The sequence below is a fragment of the Oncorhynchus clarkii genome, chromosome 3, assembly GCF_045791955.1.
Source record: "Oncorhynchus clarkii lewisi isolate Uvic-CL-2024 chromosome 3, UVic_Ocla_1.0, whole genome shotgun sequence".
Classification (NCBI taxonomy): Eukaryota; Metazoa; Chordata; class Actinopteri; order Salmoniformes; family Salmonidae; genus Oncorhynchus; species Oncorhynchus clarkii.
This window is the reverse complement of record NC_092149.1, coordinates 27864648-27889366: the sequence shown is the minus strand read 5'-3', so window position 1 is coordinate 27889366 and position 24719 is coordinate 27864648. Positions and strand designations below refer to the sequence as shown.

At 41.7% G+C, this 24719-nt stretch overlaps 2 protein-coding genes across 6 annotated transcripts in view; one reads left to right on the top strand and one right to left on the bottom strand.

Moving 5' to 3' along the window:
* Positions 1-295: 295 nt before the first annotated feature.
* On the bottom strand, positions 296-5687 carry LOC139392273 (GA-binding protein subunit beta-1-like). Of its 5 annotated transcripts, none has more exons than XM_071140171.1 (9): positions 5548-5687; positions 4575-4682; positions 4259-4426; positions 3849-4043; positions 3474-3579; positions 3209-3289; positions 2857-3021; positions 1951-2069; positions 296-1864 (listed from the first exon to the last, which is right to left on the bottom strand). In XM_071140171.1, the coding sequence occupies exons 2-9, from the start codon at positions 4680-4682 to the stop codon at positions 1397-1399; spliced, it is 1410 nt and encodes a 469-aa protein (XP_070996272.1). In that variant the 5' UTR covers positions 5548-5687; the 3' UTR covers positions 296-1396. The 5 variants fall into 5 exon arrangements, with proteins under 5 accessions (XP_070996272.1, XP_070996244.1, XP_070996252.1 ...); XM_071140143.1 differs by having other exon boundaries at positions 3447-3579; positions 5548-5681; XM_071140151.1 differs by having other exon boundaries at positions 3447-3579; positions 4575-4685; positions 5548-5643.
* Positions 5688-5959: 272 nt separating this feature from the next.
* Positions 5960-24719, top strand: part of LOC139392250 (tyrosine-protein phosphatase non-receptor type 23-like) — a 29193-nt gene continuing 10433 nt past the window's right edge. The window contains exons 1-4 of the mRNA XM_071140102.1: positions 5960-6191; positions 15792-15866; positions 15986-16113; positions 24548-24624. Of these exons, the coding sequence (XP_070996203.1) occupies positions 6108-6191; positions 15792-15866; positions 15986-16113; positions 24548-24624 (364 nt within the window). The 5' untranslated portion in view covers positions 5960-6107. The remainder of the gene's footprint in view (positions 6192-15791; positions 15867-15985; positions 16114-24547; positions 24625-24719) is intronic.

Sequence of the window (24719 nt, the reverse complement as noted above, 5' to 3'; positions counted from 1 at the left end):
CATACCCAGTTCAAAGGCACTTAAATCTTTTATCTTGCCCATTCACCCTCTGAATTGGACACACACAATCCATGTCTCAAGGCATAAAAAAAATCATTATTTAACCTGTTTCCTCCCCTTCACCTACACTGATTGAAGTGGATTTAACAAGTGGCATCAAACCTTTCACTTGGGTTCACCTGGTCAGTCTGTCCTGGAAGGAGAAAGTGTTCCTAATGTTAGGTACACTGTATGTAGATGCAGTTTGTCGATGAGCAATAGTCATAGAATAAATAAATCAAAAGGACAAGTAGCATGCATGGATAGAATAACAATAAACGCTTATTTATTGAATTCTAAAAATACATTTAAGAAAGGGGTATTCAACATAGAAAACAATTTCCCATATTTTCTCACTAACATTATTTTGTAGCAAAATTGTATTTTTTTTTCTCCTAACCAACTGAAAGATAACCCCTGATTGTGCTTTTATAATGTTCATAAAGAAACACTTAGTGTCAAATTAACCAGCCATAAAGAGAGCATATGTAAACAATATTTTTCTGAGAGTATTAGTTTAAACTGGACTGCGATGACAGATCAATGTCTATTGACAGATGCTGGTCTATACAGAGTGTAATGCTTTAAAATGACAAAAGGAACAAAAATAAGAGCTTAAGAATAACAGTGACTTACACATTAACTCTAAAATCTAACACTACTTGGAACAAAAAAGGAAAACCTACAGTATCTTAGTGTCTGAGTGGTCTGCAGCTAAAATAGTACTAGAATAGGATATTCAAGACAGATTTAAGAAAGCTGGCCATCTAGCAAAGAAACACCGATATCCCACACCTCGACCTCACCCACAGATGCCCAAACACTCACACATACAGGTACGCAAATAACTAGAACTTAGCCAGCCTTAGAACATTTTCTGAAGAATCAGATGCATTTTCTCAGTTAGCACTATACACTTGAGCTAACTTGATTCTATTTTAAACATGACGCTGAAGACATGAACCAGAAATGCTGGGGATTGAATATCCTATATTAGAATGTGTTGCAAACCTTATTCTTAGGAGAATGAATGCACAGTGCAATCAAACCCACATTGCAGTATTTACACTCCTATGCAAACATACCTTTTTTTACTTTCTCTAAATTCACAGAAATGTTTGTACACGGTGGAGCCATCTGCATCCTTAACTCCTCCTACAGGGCTCAGCGTTAGCTTACAAGTGCTCGCCAATGGCTTCTTCATCAAAAGTATTGCAAGTAAATAAAATAATCTCAAAACCTAGTTACAAATACAATGTTATCGTTCTAAAATAAACAAGTAATAACTGTTAATATTAATATAAATGCATAAAACAAGACATATGAGAGAACACCAAGAGAACAGAGGGACGCTTGACTACCGCCTCCTTCCACGTCCTCGTCCCCTCCCTCTCCCCCGTTTGGGGGTCGTTGTGACCTTAGTTGAAGCCTTCTCCGTTTCCTCTGTATCATCCACTGTTATCTGTTCTCCCTCCCCTGAATCCAGCTCCTCCTCCACTTTAACCAGAATGGTGTCTTCCGGAAATGGGACGTCCTCCTCCCCTTCCACTTTGTCCTCCTCCACAACTCTCTCCTCGGTCTCGGGTTGTTTTTCCATTTGGACCACCTCCTCTTCTGCCTCCTGGACACCTGTGAAGGTAGAACCAGTAGCATTGCTGGTATTGTTGCTCTGTTGTTGCTCTATGGCCTCCTCTAGTCGGAGGCGGTACTGCTCAGCCTCCTGCTCCTTCTGTAGGAGCTGTGTGCGGTACTCCTGGGCCTTCCGGTTGGCCTCCTGCAACTGCTTCTGGAGCTGCTCCCGACTGCTGTCCCCCGACTTCGCTTTCTGAGAACAATGGACACACACAGTAAGAGGAGAGAAACTATTTCAGAATATTATGCCAAGCCACAAAAATGGGGACCTTTGCTGACCTTGTCTTTGGGTCTGGTTAGGATGGCTGCAGGCTCTATTCTCCTCTTGCGTGCAGGAGAGGGATAAGGCTCCTGTTCCACCACCTCCTCTGTGATCTGACCAGCCGGGACTGCCACCACTACAGAAACAAAACACAAACTCATGAATGCATTCATTGTAATGTCTTGAAAAAGGCTGACATGAGCACAAGTAAAATCTATATAAACATACACTCATTGGCCAGTTTATTAGGTACACATATCTAGTACCGGGTTGACACCCCTCTGCCTCCAGAACAGTCTGAATTCTGCAGGGCATGGATTCTACTAAGTTGTGGTGTTCAAATGTTGCTCAATTGGTATCAAGGGACCTATCAATAAGCTTTTTCTTGTTTTTAAGCTGATAGGAGTGGAACCCGGTGTGGTCGTCTTCTGCAATAGTCCATCCGTGACAAGGATCGACAAGTTGTGCATTCCGAGAAGCCGTTCTGCACTGTTATTTGCCTGTTTGAGGCCTGCCTGTTAGCTTGCACGATTCTTGCCATTCTCCTTCGACCTCTCTCATCAACAAGTTTTTTCCCACAGGACTGCAGCTAACTGGATGTTTTGTTTGTTGCACTATTCTCTGTAAACCCTAGATACTGTTATGCATGAAAAGCCCAGGAAAAGCCATTTCTGAAATACTGGAACTGGTGAGCCTGGCACCGACAATCATACCATGCTCAAAAGTAGCATAGGTCACTCATTTACCCATTCTAACAGTCAATCAAACAGTAACTGAATGCCCCGATGCCTGTCTACCTGCTTTTCATAGCAAGTTACAGCGACTTGACTTGCTGTTTGTAGGAGCGAACCATTTTCGTGAACGGGTGGTATGCCTAATAAACTGGCCACTGAGTGTATATATAGATGTGGTTTCCTACTTACTTTGCTGCCCCTGCATAGTGACAAAGAACTGCTGCCCAAGTCCCGCTGGCTGCAAGTTGCCGTGTTGGTCCGTCACTATGGTGATGACCCTCTGACCTCCATCACCCACTACATGCTGAATGGCCGAATCCACAGAATCTGCAGCGATTGCGTCCTCAGATTTGCCTGTGGGAAAGATAGTGTTACTTACCATTGCAGTCTAAGAACTATAATACAGATCTGAGTTAGCCCGAACTCACAGAGTTATCATTTTATAGAATATGATATAGATCAAAGTACTATTAATTGTAACATGAGTAGCTCAGAGTAATTTGTAGTGTTATCCTCATGGTTATGCATAGACATCACTTACCTGCATTTTTACCCATGGGACCTGAGGCTTCTGCCAGGGCTGCCAGTGTTGCCAGGACTGAGGTGGTAGAGACAGATTCTCCTGGAATAATAAGACAATGAAAAACCTCAATCAAGTCATCCCATTTAAAAGTGTCTTGGGTGACGTCAGGTGGTAACTAAGGTTCCCCATTTATATAAATGATAAATGTCAGCGAGTTATATTTGATATACCTCTAGTTAATTTGTACCCAACTTACTGTAACCTGTGCTCCAGTTGCCCATACCTGACTTGGCGGTGGTGTTGACGAGGTCAGAGAGGTTCACGACCCCAGCAGAGGAGATGATGAACTGGGGCTCGGGGTTCATGTTCACTTGGTTCTGCATGCCATCCTGTGTACATACACAAAACACACCTTGAAGGTGTTATCTAACACAAAAACACAGATACAGTTCCTCCCACATACTGGGCAACAGTTTAACCTTCAGGGCCTCAACACGTGTTACATAAACCAGTGATAAGAACACATACTTGCACATGTTTAGATAAAAAAATAATATTCATCTGTGTTCACGTCCCTTCTTATACAGACATAAGGGCATTTTTGTGAAAACAAATGAACATCAGAGCCATAAAAAAACAACACACACAGTCCCTTCACCTGTAACAGTATCATGAGCTCAGTGTTGCTGGTATCCATGGCGATGTCAAAGGGCGTCTTGTCAAACTTGCTGAGGGAGTGGACGTCTGCTCCATATTTGAGCAGCAGCTCTGCCACCTCTCTATGACCGTGCTGGGCCGCCCAATGCAGGGCTGTCATCTTCAGCATGTCCTTAGCGTTGATGTCCGCTCCGCTCTGTTAGGGAGCACAGCACGCCCCCCCCCCCCCCCCCAGTGGTAGGAAAGAGATAGGAAGGTGAGACGAGTAGCCTAGATTCCAAAATGTGGGTGGTGAACATTCAACATGAAAAAAATAACATTTGTTTGTCAGTCACTTTAATAAAAATATAACTATTATGTTTTTCATATAAACAGCTGAATACTGTCAGCTTTACATTTGGTTGCCCTTACACTGACTAGCAGCTCCACTATATTAGAGTGACCCTCTGTGGCCGCCATGTGGAGTGGGGTCCTGTCCACTTTGGTCCGGGCATCCCTGCTAACGCCTGCTCGGAGAAGCACCTCAGCCGTGGAGTGGTGTCCGTACTGAGCAGCTAGATGGAGCGGGGAAGTCCCCAGCTAGAACACACGGTTTGGTTTATGAGGACGCAGTCCCTACAACACTGTGTCTGGATTGTGTGAAAGAACAATATCTCTGTGTTAGGCTACATGCGGTGTGAAATCATAAATTGTGTAGATGGGAGTATCCCTACAGTGAGACCCTTACCCAATCAGTGGTGAAGGGAGCTCCATTGACCATGAGGGTCCTGACATCATCATCCAGCCCTGCCCGTGCAGCCTCCAGCAGCCGCTTCCCCAGGTCCACCAGTGACATCTACTGGGAGAGAGAAAGAGTGCTTTTGCGTAAGAATGTCAAAACAATAAGACAAACCCCTTGAGTGAATAGAAGCCAGGCACTGCTAAAAAAAAAAGTCTCTAGAGAAAGGTTTTTGCTGCCAAAATATAATTGTTTATGCTCTGCGAAACATGTTGCATCAATGTGATTTATTGGTGTAATGTTGATGGTTGTATTGAAGGAAAATTGCAGTACTACGAAATATTCCGTTTGTGTACATTTGAAGCAATCGTAGTCAGAACACATGTGAAATTGTGGCAGCAATAAGAACCAACTTGGCAAAAGTGAAATGATTTATTTAGCTAAAATACAGTGTCAAATCACAGGCTAGCTGAAGAAACACTGACTGAATTATCGCACAGTTCAATTAGCTGGGCTTGAACTTTTCTCGTTAGCTAGTAATACATATAATGTAACAATCAACAATATAAGCTTTGATACTTGGTTGGTGGTATGTTCCGGTGGAAGTCGAATATGAAACTACGGATGGCAAAGTGGGCACCAAATCTGTCTACTTCCACATCCGCACTATTATTGCTAGCTAGTTACTAGCATTCAGAACTGAAGATGGTTTTGATTTTCACAAGACTTCAAAGAGAGCATATCCCCGACACATAATCAATAACATCTTAATAGTATTTCGCGTTGGCGTTTTGGTTATTTAGCTACAGTGTAAGATAGCTAGCTAGATAGACAGCTAATAATGTCAATGGCTTAGTTTTAAAAGTAGCTAGCTATCTAACGTTAAGCTAAGTTTGCTGAGCTTTTATTTTTTATTTTTTTACACGGTTTGTTGATATTTAGCTACAGCTAACAATGGATTAGGTTTTCAAGTGTTGCTTACCTTAGCTAGTCGTTAGCTAAAAGTGCAACTCTTCTAATTTCTGCCGCCGAATGTGTGTTTATTACACTTTCGTAACTTCTACACAGCTAAACAAACATAATATTTATATTTTTTGCAGAATCAAATATGGCGGCCAGGCACACCGGAAGTGGTAATAGTATGTAGTGTGCAGCAAAAATGTTCCACAAATGTTCCCACGCTCAAACATGATAAGAGACACTAGTATATCTTATGTAAAGTGATACTAATATGTAATGTAGTTATTGCCCAACCAAAAATACTGAATATAGCAAGATGTTTCAAATTCAAACCTCTGGTGAAACAACTAGTCTGATCTAATATAGTGAACTACATTTTCCATAAACATTTGCACACTGGAACATTCCTTCTGGCGTCACGTCCCTTAGCATCCATCGTTTCCTGTTGAAGTGTAAATGGGGACATGACAGTTGTTTGGGGATTATAAGAAACAATATAGTATAAATCCACTGAATTCAAAACTGCTGAAGTGATATTTAAATAGTCACTTGAACTCGGGCTCGGTGCAGTCGCTGGCAGCGATGGAGGCGGTCCCCCGTATGCCAATGATCTGGCTGGATCTGAAAGAGGCAGGAGAGTTTGAGTTCAGCCCGTCCGTGAGGCAGGTGAGATGGGTGAGGGAGTGGGATAACCGGGCACTCTCGGGCGGTTGAGATCGGAAGTCAAGCAGACGAGGATTAAGATAATCATACGTATCGAGCACATCTAGACTGTTATTAGCCTGACGCATCAAGTAAAGATAGTTAGCTAGCTAGTATCGGGTTAGCTGTGTCAGCCATGACAATCGCCTTTGTTTACAGTTAGCTAGCTAAATTGATAATTAGTTAGCTATTTATGTCAACATGTAGTTTATGTGCAGATACCCCAGTCACAACAAATAAATAGTCTTTAAAATAATGATGTCATTGTCACATGCACCCTGAACCAGTTTGCTTTGATATAGAGACAAGTCTGGCAGGTTGGAATCCTGTATGTTCACACACCTGCCAGTTGTCATTAAGGGGGCGGGGGGTGAAAAATAGCCAAGACATTCAGAAACTATTGCTGGAATGAGTTCAAATTAGAGAACAGCAGAGTAACGTTAGGTGAAGGGTCATAGTAGAGCCAGGGAAAACTGCCCTAGTCATCATAACATATGTCTGAGGAAATGATCCCTCACAATATGTATTGAGAAATATTGCAAAGTAACACACCCACCACAATTACGTTTTATGCCTTACTAGCCAATCTCCTTTCTTCCACCTGCGCCAGATATTACTAGAGGACTTTTGCCCTCTTTGGTCCTTGTTTTTTGCTGCCTTAGTACCATATACATTTTCTAGCAACGTTTGTCAATGACATTCAATGACGGTTACGATTTTTATTATAGCAGCGACAGATTTTATCTGGAAATTAAATTAAGCATAACAGTCCATGGAAAAGTAATGGAAAGAAGGAGAAAGACATCCCAGATAATAATGAAGAGAGAATAAGAGTTCCATTGTTTAGGCTAGTGTAACAGATGTGAAATGGCAAGCTAGCTAGTTAGCGGGGTGCGCACTAATAGTGTTTCAATCGGTGACGTCACTAGCTCTGAGACCTTGAAGTAGTTGTTTCCCTTGCTCTGCAAGGGCCTCGGATTTTGTGGAGCGATGGCTAACGATGCTTCGTTGGAGGAAGTTGTTGATGTGTGAAGAGGGTCCCTGGTTCAAGCCCAGGTAGGGGCGAGGAGAGGGACGGAAGCTATACTGTTACACTAGCAGTGCAGCTGGAGTACAATACATATAGACAACCGTGTGTGATTTATTTGGCTACGGCTGACAAATATATTTTGTTGAAGACCGATATTATGTTGGAGGCATTTGTGTGCGTGGCTTGTAATAAGGACAAATAATGGTCTTGTTTACCTCCAGACTGTGGCTCCAGTGAGTCTGACTATAAGTAGCTGCTTATTAGAGAGGCTCATCACTGACTGGAGAATACTTACCACAGCAGGGCATGATGGGATTGCTCCAGAGCAATTTGGGGGCCAACTCCTCCCAGTCCAGCCAACAGGGTCATAGACAACCGTGACAAGGGAATGTTGATAAGATTCGGTTCAATGTTAAAACAGATTGACCATGTATTTGTCATCCAGGTTAAAATTTAGCATGTGATGCACGTACACGTTTTGTTAAGTTACAGCCTTATTCTAAAATGGATGATAGTGTTTTTTTCACTCAATCGACACACAATACCCAAAAATTACAAAGCAAAAACAGGTTTAGATATTTTTGCAAATGTATGAAAACCCTTAAATATCACATTTCCATAAGTATTCAGACCCTTTACTCACTACTTTGTTGAAGCACCTTTGGCAGTGATTACAGCCTCGGGTTTTCTTAGGTATGATGCTACAAGCTTGGCACACCTGTATTTGGGGAGTTTCTCCCATTCTTCTCGGCAGATTCCGGTCTCTCCAGAGATCTTCGATCGTGTTCAAGTCCGGGCTCTGGCTGGGCCAGTCAAGGACATTGCAAAGCCACTCCTGCGTTGTCTTGGCTGCGTGCTTAGGGTCGTTGTTCTGTTGGAAGGTGAACCTTCGCCCCCAGTCTGAGATCCTGAGCGCTCTGGAGCAGGTTTTCATCAAGGGTCTGTGTACTTTGCTCCGTTCATCTTTCCCTCGATCCTGGCTAGTTTCCCTGTCCCTGCCGCTGAAAAACATTCCCACAGCATGATTCTGCCACCACCATGCTTCACCATAGAGATGGTGCCAGGATTCCTCCAGACATGACTCTTGGCAATCAGGCCAGTGTTCAATCTTTGTTTCATCAGACCAGAGAATCTTGTTTCTCATGGTCTGAGAGTCCTTTAGGTGCCTTTTGGCAAACTTCAAGTGGGCTGTCATGTGCCTCTTACTGAGGAGTGGCTTCCGTCTGGCTGCAGAGATGGTTGTCCTCTGGAAGGTTCTCCCATCTACACAGAGGAACTCTGGAGCTCTGTCAGAGTAACCACTGGGTTCTTGGTTACCTCCCTGACCAAGGTCCTTCTCCCCCGATTGCTCAGTTTGGCTAGGTGGACAGCTTTAGGAAGAGTCTTGGTGGTTCCAAACTTCTTCCATTTAAGAATGAAGGAAACAACTGTGTTCTTGGGGACCTTCAATGCTGCAGAAATGTTTTGGTACCCTTCCCCAGATCTCCGACTCGACACAATCTTGTCTCCGGGCTCTACGAACAATTCCTTTGACCTCATTGCTTGGTTTTTGCTCTGTCAACTATGGGACCTTACATAGACAGGTGTGTGACTTTCCAAATCATGTCCAATCACTTGAAATTAACACAGGGGGACTCCAATCAAGTTGTAGAAACATCTCAAGGATGATCAATGGAAACAGGATGCACCTGAGCTCAATTTCAAGTCTCATAGCAAAGAGTTTGAATACTTATGTAAATAAAGTGTTTCTGTTTTTATTTGGATAAATTGGCAAAAAATTCTAAACCTGTTTTGCTTTGTCATTATGGGGTATTGTGTGTAGATTGAAAAAGTGTTTTATTTGATCAGTTTTAGAATAAGGTTGTAATGTAACAATGTGGAAAAAGTTAAGGGGTTTGAATACGTTCTGAATGCACACACACGTTTCCAACAAGTAATTTCGTCAAATGCCTGCCCTGCTAGAGCTGCCCTGGTAGAGCTGCCCTGGTCAACTGTAATTGCTGTTATGAAGGGAAAATGTCTAGGAGCAACAACGGCTCAGCCGCGAAGTGGTAGGCCACACAAGCTCACAGAACGGGACCGCCGACTGCTGAAGCGCGTAAAAATCGTCTGTCCTCGGTTGCATCACTCACTACCGAGTTCCAAACTGCCTCTGTAAGCAACGTCAGCACACTAATGCTCTTGTGGCTGAATGTAAGCAAGTCCCCGCAGCAATGTTACAACATCTAGTGGAAAGTCTTCCCATATATGGAGGATGTTATAGCAGCAAAGGGGGGACCAACTCCATATTAATGCCCTTGATTTTGAAATGAGATGTTCGACGAGCAGGTTTCCACATACATTTGGTCATGTAGTCATGTCAATACTATTAAAATTTTGTCCACCACTTACCAGATTTGAATAACTGTACAATAATCCGTCTGACAAAATCAAAATATTAATCAACTAAGACATCCTTCCAAAACTACACATCATTGATTATTAAACATGTATTTCTTAACAAAAATAGTTACCTACAGTACTGTGTGTATCATGGCGTTGGTCACCTTTGACATCAATGCAAATAGAAACCATTGAAGGGTAAATCCATTTAAATTCAATCACCTTTTGACAGCATCCCTTTTGGTTTAAACAAAAAACTTTCCATACATGTTTGCCGATGAAAGAAGTGGTCAGAAATGCCAAAACATTCAGAAGATAAAACTGCTCAAAGTTTACCCATTTGTTGTACCCCACCATACCATGAGACGTCTGAGATGTCTTCATCACTGGAAAATATAAACAGTTGAGTTTGATAAAAATGTAAAAGCTTACAAACAGGGTTGTCAAATGATTTCAGAATTTCTAGATAAGAAAACTGATTTGAACCTTTAACATCAATTATCTAAACGCTTAAACTCATATTTTTTCCCCTCATATTCACATATGTTAGCATAGACCCTACTTTACATCTGAGGTTTTTGTGTTTCCAATTATAGCTATTATAGCCCCTCCCACTCTGGTCTATAGGAGGACGGGCTCATTGTAATGGCTGGAATGGAATTTTTGGAACAGAGTCAAACATAAGGTTTCATATGTCTGATACTGTTCCAGTCATACCATTCCAGACATTACAATGAGCTCGTCCTCCTATACCTCCTCCCACCAGCCTCCACTGATATGCCTACCTGGTCCTTGTCTGTTGGCTTTTTTGCATATAGCTACGTTTTTTTAAATACAGTTTCTATTTCGACGCACAAAACCATTCAAACAAAGTATTCGCATACCGTCACAATAATTTGAATGGATAAATAAAATAAAAAAAGGTCTTTGTTGACTTACTGTGTGAGGTGAAGAAAATACGCCCAGCTGGGCACTTTCCTACGTTTGACATTAGCGAGAAGCAGGCCAGGTACTTCTATCGAAGGGTTTTCACCACTTCCAAAAGTTACGCCCCCATTTATTTTCAACTGGAACACACAGAGAAATGCGCAGGGGATTGTGAGAAGGTGAGCGTTGGGAACCCTGCTAGCGGAGCGATATAAAACATGTATCGCTGCTCTACTTTATGCACGCTGCCACTGACCAATCAAGTGAGGAGCAGATATTTGCTTGATAATCTTTCATTCATGAAACGTAGTTCCGCCTGTCATTAGTTCCGAGCAGCGTCTGGTTTTCCAATTATATTAATGATTTTGCTATGCTAGAATACAGAGACAAAATCATAAGGTAAATGGCATGGAGGAGGATTGCAGAGATTGTTGATGTTATTCATGGTGGGTGAAGAGAGATTTACACAACAATGAGCGTGTGCTCTTAAACCTCAACTGTGATCAAAGCCACCATTTGTGAATGTGTTGAGTAAATTAAATTGTGAAATGTGCCCACTAAAGGATAGAAAACACCAGTAACACGCATTATAAGATTCTAAATCATCCACTAAGCATGACTTTTCCATGTAAAATGCTTCCAATTTGGATTATGGTATCTTAACATGACATTCTCATATATTATAGTTTATGGCACTTTCATTATACTTGTGTCATGAAATTGATGATTATAGCTCACTTCCTGTAAAATACATAGGCGTACATGTACATGAATGGGTACTTTGGGTAAATGAATTGGGGCATTGACTTGTAAATGTTGTTGTGCAAATTTCTCTTTACCCACAATCAACACCAACATTTCTGCAATTGACCATCTGATTTAGTCTCTATTCTAAAATTATTCTGAGCAAATAAACAAGATAGAAGTACAACACCACATTATTTTCCCTTTTTACATTTTTATTAGCCTACAAATTGCTAGCTCCTTATTTTCATGTACAGTACTGTACCTAGAATACAAGTGTTGGATTTGCACTAAACAATTTCAGGTCAGAAAAATCATGTAAATAATCTGGCTCATGGTTAGCCTCATATACATTATCTGCTGGTATCGCATTAAATTGGAGAACACACAACTGGACAAAAAGTTCATGTTCATTTAAGAAAGCAACACAGAAACACAGATAAATTAGAGACAGATCCCGTTCACACCTTTATTGCAGAATTGTGATCTGTGATGAATGAACATTGGCACTACTGTAGTTCATCTTGAATAATGTTTTTAAGTTAACAATTAAAACACGTTTAAACACTTCACTTCAATGAATCAACATGGAATGAATCAGAAAATCATTTCAAAAGTACAAACAATCTAACTTGTTTGTAAATGTTACACATCTTAGTAATTAGCCTATTATTACTAAAGCATAATTTCAGGTGTACAAAAAAGTCCATACCAGAGGTGGCCAACCTTGCTCCACTCTCTGATCTACAGAGTGAGCATGCTTCTATTCCAGTCCAGCAATAATACATGTTATTATCAACTCATTAGGTTTGGTAAGTTAAATCAGGTTTGTGCTGGGCTTGAACAGAAGCCTGCAGACCCAGTAAGGATTGGATTACTACAGTTGTAATCAGGCCTTTATGGTAGAGTGGCAAGACGGAAGCCACTCCTCATTTAAAGGCACATGATAGCCCGCTTGGAGTTTGCCAAAAGGCACCTAAAGGACTCTCTGACCATGAGAAACAAGATTCTCTGGTCTGATGAAACCAAGATTGAACACTTTGGCCTGAATGCAAAGTGTCACTTCTGGAGGAAACCTGTCACCATCCCTACGTTGAAGCATGGTGGTGGCAGCATTGTGCTGTGGGGATGTTTTTCAGCAGCAGGGACAGGGAGACTAGTCAGGATCGAGGGAAAGATGAGCGGAGCAAAGTACAGAGAGATCCTTGATGAAAACCTGCTCCAGAGCGCTCAGGACCTCAGACTGGGGCGAAGGTTAACCTTCCAACAGGACAACGACCCTAAGCATACAGCCAAGACAACACAGGAGTGGCTTCGGGACAAGTTTCTGAATGTCCTTGAGGGGCCCAGCAGGATGATCAAACAGACTTTCCCTAACTGACTCCTGGTTTGGTGCAGGTCAGCCACCGGATCTGTATGAGCATGTGTCCCAATCAACAATCATGATGATAACACAACATTGATAACAACAACCGTCATTATGATTGTTACAAAGATCCTCATTATCCCTGTCACAATCAAAACATTGACAGGAATTTTATCAGTGATGCGATGAACAATCAGGCAGGGAAAATCAAGACACATGGAAAATCAAGACACATTCAATCGGCTTAATCCATTTGGTCCACCGTCCCCTAACAACCATCTCCAGATATCGCCATCATTCCTGTCGGCTGTGGGAACCTCCACATCCTGATCGGGAGTCTCTCATCTCTCCGCTGTCAGAAGATCCAGGCTCGGATCCAGACGTCACTGCTGCTCTTCTTCTCAACATCTACAGGAGAATACTGCAGTGTCTCTTGATGACCAAGTAAAACAAGAGACTAGATTTAGGCCGGGATTCTATTCATAGAGCAGCGTGCTGGGAAGCTGACAATTGAAGTTACTTAGGAACTGTGCACACTTTGGAGAGTTGTGTGGCCACTTGGAGACACCAGTTTGACCTCTCATTCAAACCCTTGTAATGATTTTGTTTTATATTGCATCAATCTGTGAAAAGTACAGCAAATGTAAAATGCACTTAAAATCAACAGTGTAATGTTTGAATTCAGTCTTGTCAGGTGAAGTGGTGTGTCCTCACCTTCTGATAATGGCCTCCTCTCCACCCTGAAACCTTTGATCCAAATGACAAATATGAACTTACTATAGTCTTTCTATCTGTTGCGATGTTGTGTCTTGTGTGAATTCCACTGATGATCTGTTGTAGCCTATGCACACACAGTATGTTCCACCTTTTTATTATTGTAAAACCAATATGATTGGCAGCAACTGTGGGACAGCCTTTTATCTCAGACGTTGATGCAAAAAACAGTTTATCATGGCCTGACTGATTTGATAGTCAATTGGTTGCCAAAAAGGTACCAGAAAAAAATCGTTTTAGAATTTCCCCGACCCTTGCAGTAGAACAAACATGCTTTAAACTCTGAAATCGTCCAACAATTATGCCTAATAAAACTATAAACCATCTATGCAGGTACTATGTACTATAGGTTTTCCATATGAATGGTGTCTGGGTAAACATAGAATCACCATTGCTTGAATGCACTATAGTCATACACCACCCACCCTACACAAATCCAGGGACTCTCTCAGGCCATGAGCGATGTGGACAACTAAATATTTGTGTACAAGCCTGCAGGGTTCTCCCCAGGATTCTTTGACAATGTGAGGGCCATTCAGTTTGCTGTGCTTCTTATAGGCCTACATTTTCCTCTAATCAACTCTCTAGGCCTAATTGAATGTTCTAGTGTTGGGACAATAAAGTTCCTCCAAATCTACAATACCAGTCAAAAGTTTGGACACACCTACTCATTCCAGGATTTTTCTTTATGTTTATTATTTTCTACATTGTAGAATAATACTATAAAATAACACATGTGGAATCATGTAGTAACCAAAAAAGTGTTAAACAAATCTAAATATATTTTAGATTCTTCAAAGTAGCCACCCTTTGCCTTTATGACAGCTTTGCACACTTGGCATTCTCTTGACCAGTTTCATGAGGTAGTCACCTGGAACGCTTTTCTAACAGTCTTGAAGGAGTTCCCACATATGCTGAGCACTTGTTGGCAGCTTGTCCTTCACTCTGCGGTCAAACTCATCCCAAACCATCTCAATTGGGTTGAGGTCTGGTGGTTGTGGAGGCCAGGTCATCTGATGCAGAACTTCATCACTTTCCTTGGTCAAATAGCCCTAACACAGCCTGGAGGTGTGTTTTGGTTCATTGCCCTGTTGAAAAACACTAAGCGCAAACCAGATGAGATGGCGTATCGCTGCAGAATGCTGTGGTAGCCATGTTGGTTAAGTGTGCCTTTGCATTCTAAATAAATCACTGACAGTGTCACCATCAAAGCACCTCAACACCACCTCCTCCATGCTTCACAGTGGGATCCACACATGCTGAGATCATCCGTTCAAGAAGAAGTTTGTTGTGCTTCTTGTAGGCATACATTTTCCTCTAATCAACTCTCTAGGCCTACTCTGCGTCTCACAAAGACCATGGTTGGAACCAAAAATCTCAAATTTGGACTCATCAGACTAAAGGACAGATTTCCACCGGTATAATGTCTATTGCTCGTGTTTCTTGGCCCAAGCAAGTCTCTTCTTCTTATTGGTGTCCTTTGTGGCAATTTGACCACGAAGGCCTGATTTCATACAGTCTTCTCTGAACAGTTGATGTTGAGATGTGTCTGTTACTTGAACTCTGTGAAGCATTTATTTGGGCTGCAATTTCTGAGGCTGGTAACTCTAATGAACTTATCCTCTGCAGCAGAGGTAACTCTGGGTCTTCCTTTCCTGTGGCGGTCCTCATGAGAGCCAGTTTCATCATAGCCCTTGATGGTTTTTGCGACTGCACTTGAAGAAACTTTCAAAGTTCTTGAAAGTACCGTATTGACTGACCTTCATGTCTTAAAGTAATGATGGACTGTTGTTTCTCTTTGCTTATTTTAGCTGTTCTTGCCATAATATGGACTTTGTCTTTTACCAAATAGGGCTATATTCTGTATTCCACCCCTACCTTGTCACAACACAACTGATTGGCTCAAACATATTAAGAAGGAAAGAAATTCCACAAATTAACTTTTAACAAGACACACCTGTTATTTGAAATGCATTCCAGGTGACTACCTCATGAAGCTGGTTGAGAGAATGCCAAGAGTGTACAATGCTGTCATCAAGGCAAAGGGTGGCTACTTTGAAGAATCTCAAATATAAAATATATTTTGATTTGTTTAACACTTTTTTTGGTTACTACATGATTCCATATGTGTTATTTCATACTTTTGATGTCTTCATTATTATTCTACAATGTAGAAAATAGTAAAAAAAAAAAAAAAACTTTGAATGAGTAGTTGTGTCCAAACTTTTGACTGGTACTGTAAATCTATTTCTGATTGAATGAATAGACCTTATTGGTTAAATAAAGGTTATTTGCTGTGCTCCCAATGGCCCCTCTTATCTGCTTCCCTCTGTCCTTTCAGTTCATCCTGAAGAACTATGGGGAGAATCCAGACAGCTATAATGAACAACTGAAGAAGCTAGAGACACTGAGACAGGTATGAACTGGGACTGAGCGTGCTATGCAAATGTCATATGTTGTGATTTATTTGTTATGTCGGTCATATACTATACTGTACTGTCTTTCTATCCTATAATAAGTAAGTGTTTGTGGCAGGGTGCGGTGAATGTGACGCGGGACTTTGAGGGCTGCAGCATTTTGAGGAAGTACTTTGGGCAGCTGCACTACCTCCAGAGCCGTGTGCCTCTGGGGCCTGGGCAGGAAGCAGCAGTACCCATCTCATGGTATGAGGCAATAAAGTACACATAGGGCTCTATCTTTACATACTTACCCATGAGATCCTTATCATACACACACTGGCTTTCATAAACTCTACAACAGACAGCTACGAAAAGACCGGAAGAACACAAGGTAACACTTTATTTGGATAGTCTGTCGAGCATCTACAGATGGACTATCTACTAACCCTAACATTAACCCTTATCCTAACCCTAAACTTAACCCTAACTTTAACCCTAACCCTTATTCTGAACCATCCCTAACTGTAACCGTAGCAAGCATTTGCTTATGAACAGATCTACAGAGCATCTACAGATGGACAATCTGGACTATCCAAATAAAGTGTGAGCGAACACACACACACACTTTCATAAGCCCTCCCTACCATACGCGTAGACACACACCACACCCTCAGGTATGTAATACAGTGTGTCGCCAATTTCATTATCTCTTACCAGGACAGAAATATTTTCTGGAAAAACAGTTACTATGAAACAAAGATGAATGATGGTAAAAAGGTTTGGATCACTTTACATTACATTTTGGGCGAACTTGTAAAAAGGTTTGGATCACTTTACATTACATTTTGGGCGAACTCGGTTCCATCCTTCATTGAATCAGATGGCTCAATCATCACAAAACCCACCGATATTGCCAACTACTTAAATTGGTTTTTCATTGGCAAGATTAGCAAACTTTGGCTTGACATGCCCCAAAAAAATTCTGAACCTACACATCCATGCATAACTGACCAAATAATGGAAGACAAGCATTGTAATTCTGTAAAGTGAGTGTGGAAGAGGTGAAACAAATATTGTTGTCTATCAACAATGACAAGCCACCTGGTTCTGACAACTTGGATGGGAAATTACTGGGGATAATAGGGGACCCCTACAGTGCCCCCTACAGTGCCTTGCGAAAGTATTCGGCCCCCTTGAACTTTGCGACCTTTTGCCACATTTCAGGCTTCAAACATAAAGATATAAAACTGTATTTTTTTGTGAAGAATCAACAACAAATGGGACACAATCATGAAGCGGAACGACATTTATTGGATATTTCAAACTTTTTTAACAAATCAAAAACTGAAAAATTGGGCGTGCAAAATTATTCAGCCCCCTTAAGTTAATACTTTGTAGCGCCACCTTTTGCTGCGATTATAGCTGTAAGTCGCTTGGGGTATGTCTCTATCAGTTTTGCACATCGAGAGACTGACATTTTTTCCCATTCCTCCTTGCAAAACAGCTCGAGCTCAGTGAGGTTGGATGGAGAGCATTTGTGAACAGCAGTTTTCAGTTCTTTCCACAGATTCTCGATTGGATTCAGGTCTGGACTTTGACTTGGCCATTCTAACACCTGGATATGTTTATTTTTGAACCATTCCATTGTAGATTTTGCTTTATGTTTTGGATCATTGTCTTGTTGGAAGACAAATCTCCGTCCCAGTCTCAGGTCTTTTGCAGACTCCATCAGGTTTTCTTCCAGAATGGTCCTGTATTTGGCTCCATCCATCTTCCCATCAATTTTAACCATCTTCCCTGTCCCTGCTGAAGAAAAGCAGGCCCAAACCATGATGCTGCCACCACCATGTTTGACAGTGGGGATGGTGTGTTCAGCTGTGTTGCTTTTACGCCAAACATAACGTTTTGCATTGTTGCCAAAAAGTTCAATTTTGGTTTCATCTGACCAGAGCACCTTCTTCCACATGTTTGGTGTGTCTCCCAGGTGGCTTGTGGCAAACTTTAAACGACACTTTTTATGGATATCTTTAAGAAATGGCTTTCTTCTTGCCACTCTTCCATAAAGGCCAGATTTGTGACTGATGGTTGTCCTATGGACAGAGTCTCCCACCTCAGCTGTAGATCTCTGCAGTTCATCCAGAGCACATATGTCAGAGTCAAGGCCCGCGGGCCACATCCGGCCCGCAAGAAGGTTTTTTACGGCCCCTGGGATGATCTTGATTTATTATTAGAACCGGCCCGCAGCAAGCCGGCAGCCCGCAGATCTTTTACACGCACCAATACTACATTTCCCACAATGCAAAGGTGACGCACCGAGCAGTAGGCTGCTTCATTTCAATATTTATTGGCACAGCAGTCGTCAGCATCACAGTAAAATTAACTTTCAGATACCCATCAAAAATGGCAAAACGGAAGGTGGATACTGAGAACCGGGGGTTTCAAACAAGGTGGGAGTCGGAGTATATGTTCACGAAGGTAGCTGGAAAACCTGTGTGTCTTCTGTGTGGAGAAAGTGTGGCGGTACTGAAAGAGTATAATCTGAGACGACATTATGAAACGAAACACGCGGACAAAAACAAGAATATGGACATGGAACAAAGGCTACAAAAGGCAGAGGAATTAAAACGAGGCCTCAAATCTCGACAGGCTCTGTTCAAAAAAGCCAAATCACAAGGCCAGGCTGCTGTCAAGGCCAGTTTTATTTTGGCAGAAGAGATCGCTAAATCAGCCCGGCCATTTACGGAGGGGGATTTCATCAAAAACTGCATGATTAAAGTTTGTGACGAAGTTTGCCCAGAAAAAAGGCAACTCTTTTTAAATGTGAGTCTGAGCAGAAACACCATTGCCGAGAGAGTAGACCAGTTGTCCATCAATCTAAAAGAGCAGCTTGTGAAAAAGGGAAAAGATTTTATTGCATATTCCTTGGCTGTGGATGAGAGCACCGACATTTCTGACATTGCCCAGTTGTCAATTTTCATCCGCGGAGTGGACTCCAACCTAAGCGTGACAGAGGAGTTTTTGGCTTTACGTCCTATGCATGGCACAACTACGGGGCATGATTTGTATGAAGAGGTGTCAAGATGTGTAAATGAGATGGAGCTGCCTTGGGAAAAACTCGTGGGTTTGACAACCGACGGAGCACCTGCGATGTGTGGACACAGGAGCGGACTGGTGGCGAAGATACGGGAAAAGATGCAAGAGGAAAACGCGACAGGTGAGCTGACAGCTTATCATTGTATCATACACCAGGAAGCGTTGTGCGGTAAAGCCTTGAAAATGGAGCATGTAATGAGCATCATCACGCGCACAGTTAACTTTATCAGAGCCAAAGGTTTGAATCACCGCCAGTTCAAGGCATTTCTGACGGAGTTAGAAACGGAGCATGGTGATTTGCCTTATCACACAGAGGTGCGATGGCTAAGCCAGGGAAAGGTGCTTCAAAGATGTTTCGAGCTTCGTGAGGAGATTTGTCTGTTCTTGGACAGCAAAGGGAAAGACACAACACAACTCCGAGACGAAATGTTTCTGTGTGAAATGGCTTTTCTGTGTGACATTACGAGTCATCTGAATGCAATAAACTTGCAGCTGCAGGGTCGGGATCGTGTCATCTCTGATATGTACAGTACAGTGAAGGCATTTAAAACCAAACTGACTCTGTGGGAGACGCAGATGCGGAAAGAAAATTTGAGCCACTTTCCCAGCTGCCAGACCATGAAAGAGAAGCTCTCTACCAGTGCGTTCCCGAGCACACAGTTGGCTGATAAAATAGGTATGCTTGCCGCTGACTTTCGACGCCGATTTGCTGACTTTGAAGCACAAAAAAGCAGGTTGGAACTGCTCGGTAACCCATTTGCTGTTGACGTGGAAAGCTCACCACCAAACCTCCAAATGGAGTTGATTGACCTCCAATGCAATGATGCACTGAGGGCAAAATATGCGGCAGTGGGTGCTGCGGAGTTCGCCCGTTTCCTCCCCGGCACAATGCCCCAGCTGCGCATCCAGGCTGCTCAAACGTTGTCTATGTTTGGCAGCACATACCTGTGTGAACAACTGTTTTCTTTGATGAACCTGAACAAAACATCACACAGAAGTCGACTTACTGCTGAACACCTCCACTCAATTCTGAGGATTTCTTCAGCTCAGAGCCTTACCCCGAACATTGATGAACTTGTGGAAAAGATGGGACACCACCAAGTATCACCCTCAACCTCAAACAAGTGAACATTACTGTGCAATCACATATTTAGAGTTTTTACTCAGTTCAAGTTTAAAAGTTAAAATTTAATATTTGTTTTCACTGCATGTTACTTCTCCTTAAACAAAGTGTTGTTTTTGATTAATAGATTTTTGCACTTTATTTTTTTGTATTTCAATCCAATTATATTTTAAAAATATTTCAGTTGAGTGGATGATAGAAAATTGCTATTATTGTTTTTTCTTTGAAGTAAATTTAGCCCACTTTTGCTAAAATAGAAAATATAGTCTACTGATGGTGCCTTGAATACCGGTTTCTTTCATTTAATGTTCATGTTATGGGGATATTTATATAAAGGAAATTTGTCTTTTGTGTCTGTTGAAAATTAAAGATTACTGACAGAGCCATAAGAAAATATTGCTTTATTTATCTGATCATATTGTAATATATTTGTTAGGTTTTCAGTAGGTTCAATTAGGTTCACTAGACTATATGCGTCATTTAAAAAATTTTCAATGAACATTCGAACAGTCCGGCCCTCGTCTTGTAGCTGATTTTTTTATTTGGCCCTCCGTCCATTTGACTTTGACACCCCTGATCCAGAGTGATCATGGGCCTCTTGGCTGCATCTCTGATCAGTCTTCACCTTGTATGAGCTGAAAGTTTAGAGGGACGGCCAGGTCTTGGTAGATTTGCAGTGGTCTGATACTCCTTCCATTTCAATATTATCGCTTGCACAGTGCTCCTTGGGATGTTTAAAGCTTGGGAAATCTTTTTGTATCCAAATCCGGCTTTAAACTTCTTCACAACAGTATCTCGGACCTGCCTGGTGTGTTCCTTGTTCTTCATGATGCTCTCTGCGCTTTTAACGGACCTCTGAGACTATCACAGTGCAGGTGCATTTATACGGAGACTTGATTACACACAGGTGGATTGTATTTATCATCATTAGTCATTTAGGTCAACATTGGATCATTCAGAGATCCTCACTGAACTTCTGGAGAGAGTTTGCTGCACTGAAAGTAAAGGGGCTGAATAATTTTGCACGCCCAATTTTTCAGTTTTTGATTTGTTAAAAAAGTTTGAAATATCCAATAAATGTCGTTCCACTTCATGATTGTGTCCCACTTGTTGTTGATTCTTCACAAAAAAATACAGTTTTATATCTTTATGTTTGAAGCCTGAAATGTGGCAAAAGGTCGCAAAGTTCAAGGGGGCCGAATACTTTCGCAAGGCACTGTATTTGCCATCTTTTCAATCTAAGCCTACAGGAAAGTGTGTTCCCTCAGACCTGGAGGGAAGCAAAAGTCATTCTGCTCCCCAAGAACAGCAAAGCACCCTTTACTGGCTAAAACAGCCAACCAATCAGCCTGTTACCAACCCTTAGTAAACTTTTGGATCAAAATAGTGTTTGACCAGATACAATGCTATTTCACGATAAACAAATTAACAGCAGATTTTCAAAACGCTTATAGGGACGGGCATTCAACATGTACGCTACTTACACAAATCACTGATGATTGGCTAATAAAATAATAAGTAATACACAGATTGTTTTGTTAGTCTTCAGTGCAACTTTTGACATTATCTGTAATAATCTGCTGCTGGAAAAGCGTATGCGTTTTGTAATGTTCCCTCAATGTTTTTCCTACACTGAGCAAATTTCAGGTCTGCTTAACATTAACCTGAATGTTGTGAAAATTCTGTGCAACTTTCAGCACACGTTTACTGTGAACACTGAGGTTGTACCCGCTTTAAGTTACAGTTTTAACAGTGGCCAAGTAGGCTACTGTGGCTATTTGATCATAATGTAGGCCAACCAGAGTAGCCTAACATCAAAACAATGGAGAAAATGCATCCCATAACATTTTAACATGGAAACGGCTGTTCTGTCATTCAGCCTAATGTAGCAGCAAATGTGTGTTGTTCATTGTAGGCCTACATTCCATGAGACTTTTGAGAGAGAGAAAAACATACAGGGCTTGACATTAACCTGTTTATCCACTTGTCCTTCAGACAAGGAGGTGACTGAAAATGTTGTTGTTGTTTGGTGCAAGAAACCACTTTACAAAATACATTATTATTCCCATACCGTTATTACAGAGAATCAGACAAATTATGCTACCCTCTGTCTATTGGCTACTTAGCTTATTCATCCCTATCTCAAAATACAAAACTGCCCCTTTAAGATATAAAAAAAAGCTCTTTACCTGACTCGCTTTTCAAAGACGTCTAGAAATGTACGTTTTGTGCTCTTGTAGGAAGCAATCACTCCCCCTATTGCTGACTACAAATGATCTATAACTGGGCTAATAACTCACTAACTAGCAAAGGATATGAACAAAATGTGCACACGTGGCTACAGCAGCCCTTACTTTGACCTCAAATGAAGAGCATCTACTCACGACCACTCATGCTGCTAACACAGTCCAGTTCAAAGTAAATGGCACATACCATATATGGCAATGATCTATTTGCATATAGGTCTACTGCAGCTCTGATTGTTCATACCGCACCGGTCTGTGTAGAGTACGGGCTGAGTAGTGCGTGGGAATGCAATAGAATCATACTCTGATGCTTTCTGCCTACAACAAAATCTCTTGCATAGTTTGTTTTGTTTCGGTAATATTGCATTGATTCGATCACAATTTCCACGGTAAATGGAAACGTTGATAGTGTTAACAGGGAAAACTCTAGAACAGTGGTCACCAACCGTGTCTGAGTCAAGATCACTGAGTCGAGATCTACTACTCAGATATTTCTTTAAACATGACTTTAAAAAAATGTAAGCCTATGAAACAATCAATAACAGTTCTGTAGCAATGAGGTTTGTGCAGTAAGTTATAGGCCCAATACATTATCACTGCATATTGGCTTTGCTTGAATTGCCCTGCCAATGCATTGTTGTTCAGGCAATAAAAAATACATTTAAACATTTTTTGGGGGGGCTGATGGTGCCTGCATCTGATGGTGAGTCTCAGCGGTGGGAGAGAGCAGCAGACTGAGGGTCCGCCTCTCAACATCCCTCCGCTCTCCCTTTCCTCCACTGACACTGACCAAAAAGGGACACCTTCTTCCAGCTGGCGAAACTCGACTCGCACCGCATTATTTCTGCCTCATGCACAAAGTCATGTCGAACAGAGAAAGTGAAATATTCCTCGAAATTAAAAAAGACCCAAGCCGCTAATAATAACAATAACACAAGCCTATAGATACACTTTCCTACTCATTCATTACTGCTGCAGTGCTTGTTGTAGCGCTGAGTGGAAATAGGAACAACGCACATTTTATGGCTTATAAAAGTGTTGAATACAAAGTGTTGACAGTGCTGAGTAAGAACTTAAACAGCATCTCTCAGTCATAAAAACAGCATCTCTTTGCTGTATTCGCTGACAGTCTCTCTCTACTCATAGTTTTAAATGTCACGGTATCAACTTTTTGTGGCTTTCCTTTATGCCGTGCTACGTTACTGCAGACACGGTCATCTGAGCCATCCGATTGGCCAGCGGTAGGTCTATAGTGCACTTCATTTGCTTTCTGGGTCCGTAGGGAAGGCAGATTTTGTACTTTCAGACACATGCAATGGTTCAGAATGGCAACAGCTCACCTACCCGGGGCGCAGGGCAGCTGAATCGAGTGCACCTACCGCCAACAGCCCAAGACTAAAACCAAAAAATAGGAACACAAGGCTTTAACTAATGGGGATCCATAATACATACAAAAACATGTACAGTTGAAGTCAGAAGTTTACATACACTTAGGTTGGAGTCATTAAAAGTTGTGTTGTGGGGGTGCTGTGCTGCAGGAGGGACTGGTGCACTTCACAAAATAGATGGCATCATGAGACAGGAAAATTATGTGGATATACTGAAGCAACATCTCAAGACATCGGTCAGAAAGTTAAAGCTTGGTTGCAAATGGGTCTTCCAAATGGACAATGACCCCAAGCATACTTCCAAAGTTGTGGCAAAATGGCTTAAGGACAACAAAGTCAAGGTATTGGAGAGGCCATCACAAAGCCTTGACCTCAATCCTATAGAAAATTTGTGGGCAGAACTGAAAAAGCGTGTGCGAGCAAGGAGGCCTACAAACCTGACTCAGATACACCAGCTCTGCCAGGAGGAATGGGTCAAAATTCACCCAACTTATTGTGGGAAGCTTGTGGAAGGCTACCTGAAACGTTTGACCCAAGTTAAACAATTTAAAGGCAATGCTATCAAATACTAATTGAGTGTATGTAAACTTCTGACCCACTGGGAATGTGATGAAAGAAATAAAAGCTGAAATAAATAATCTACTCTTATTCTGACATTTCACATTCTTAAAATAAAGTGGTGATACTAACTGACCTAAGACAGGGAATTTTTACTAAGATTAAATGTCAGGAATTGTTTAAATGTATTTGGCAAAGGTGTATATAAACTTCCGACTTCAACTTTAGACACACACCACACCCTCATTTATGCAAAACAGTGTGTCAACAATTTCATTCTCTCTTACCAGGACAGAAATATTTTCTGGAAAAACAGTCACTCATGATGACATCAGCTATGAGCAAGCCTGCATCCTCTACAACCTGGGTGAGTTGAACCATTTGAATGGTGTAGTGTAAAACTGACCCTAGATCAGCACTGAGGGCAAAACCATGCGCTAAACAGCTATGTCCTGATTGCCA

Excerpts from the sequence above, each read along its gene's own strand:
- LOC139392273 (XM_071140143.1), bottom strand. The coding sequence starts at position 4,682 with ATGTCACTGGTGGACCTGGGGAAGCGGCTGCTGGAGGCTGCACGGGCA. Across the intron at positions 3,580-3,848 it reads AGCTCATGATACTGTTACAG|GATGGCATGCAGAACCAAGT; the intron begins GTGAAGGGACTG and ends GTATGTACACAG. Across the intron at positions 1,865-1,950 it reads TAACCAGACCCAAAGACAAG|AAAGCGAAGTCGGGGGACAG; the intron begins GTCAGCAAAGGT and ends CATTGTTCTCAG.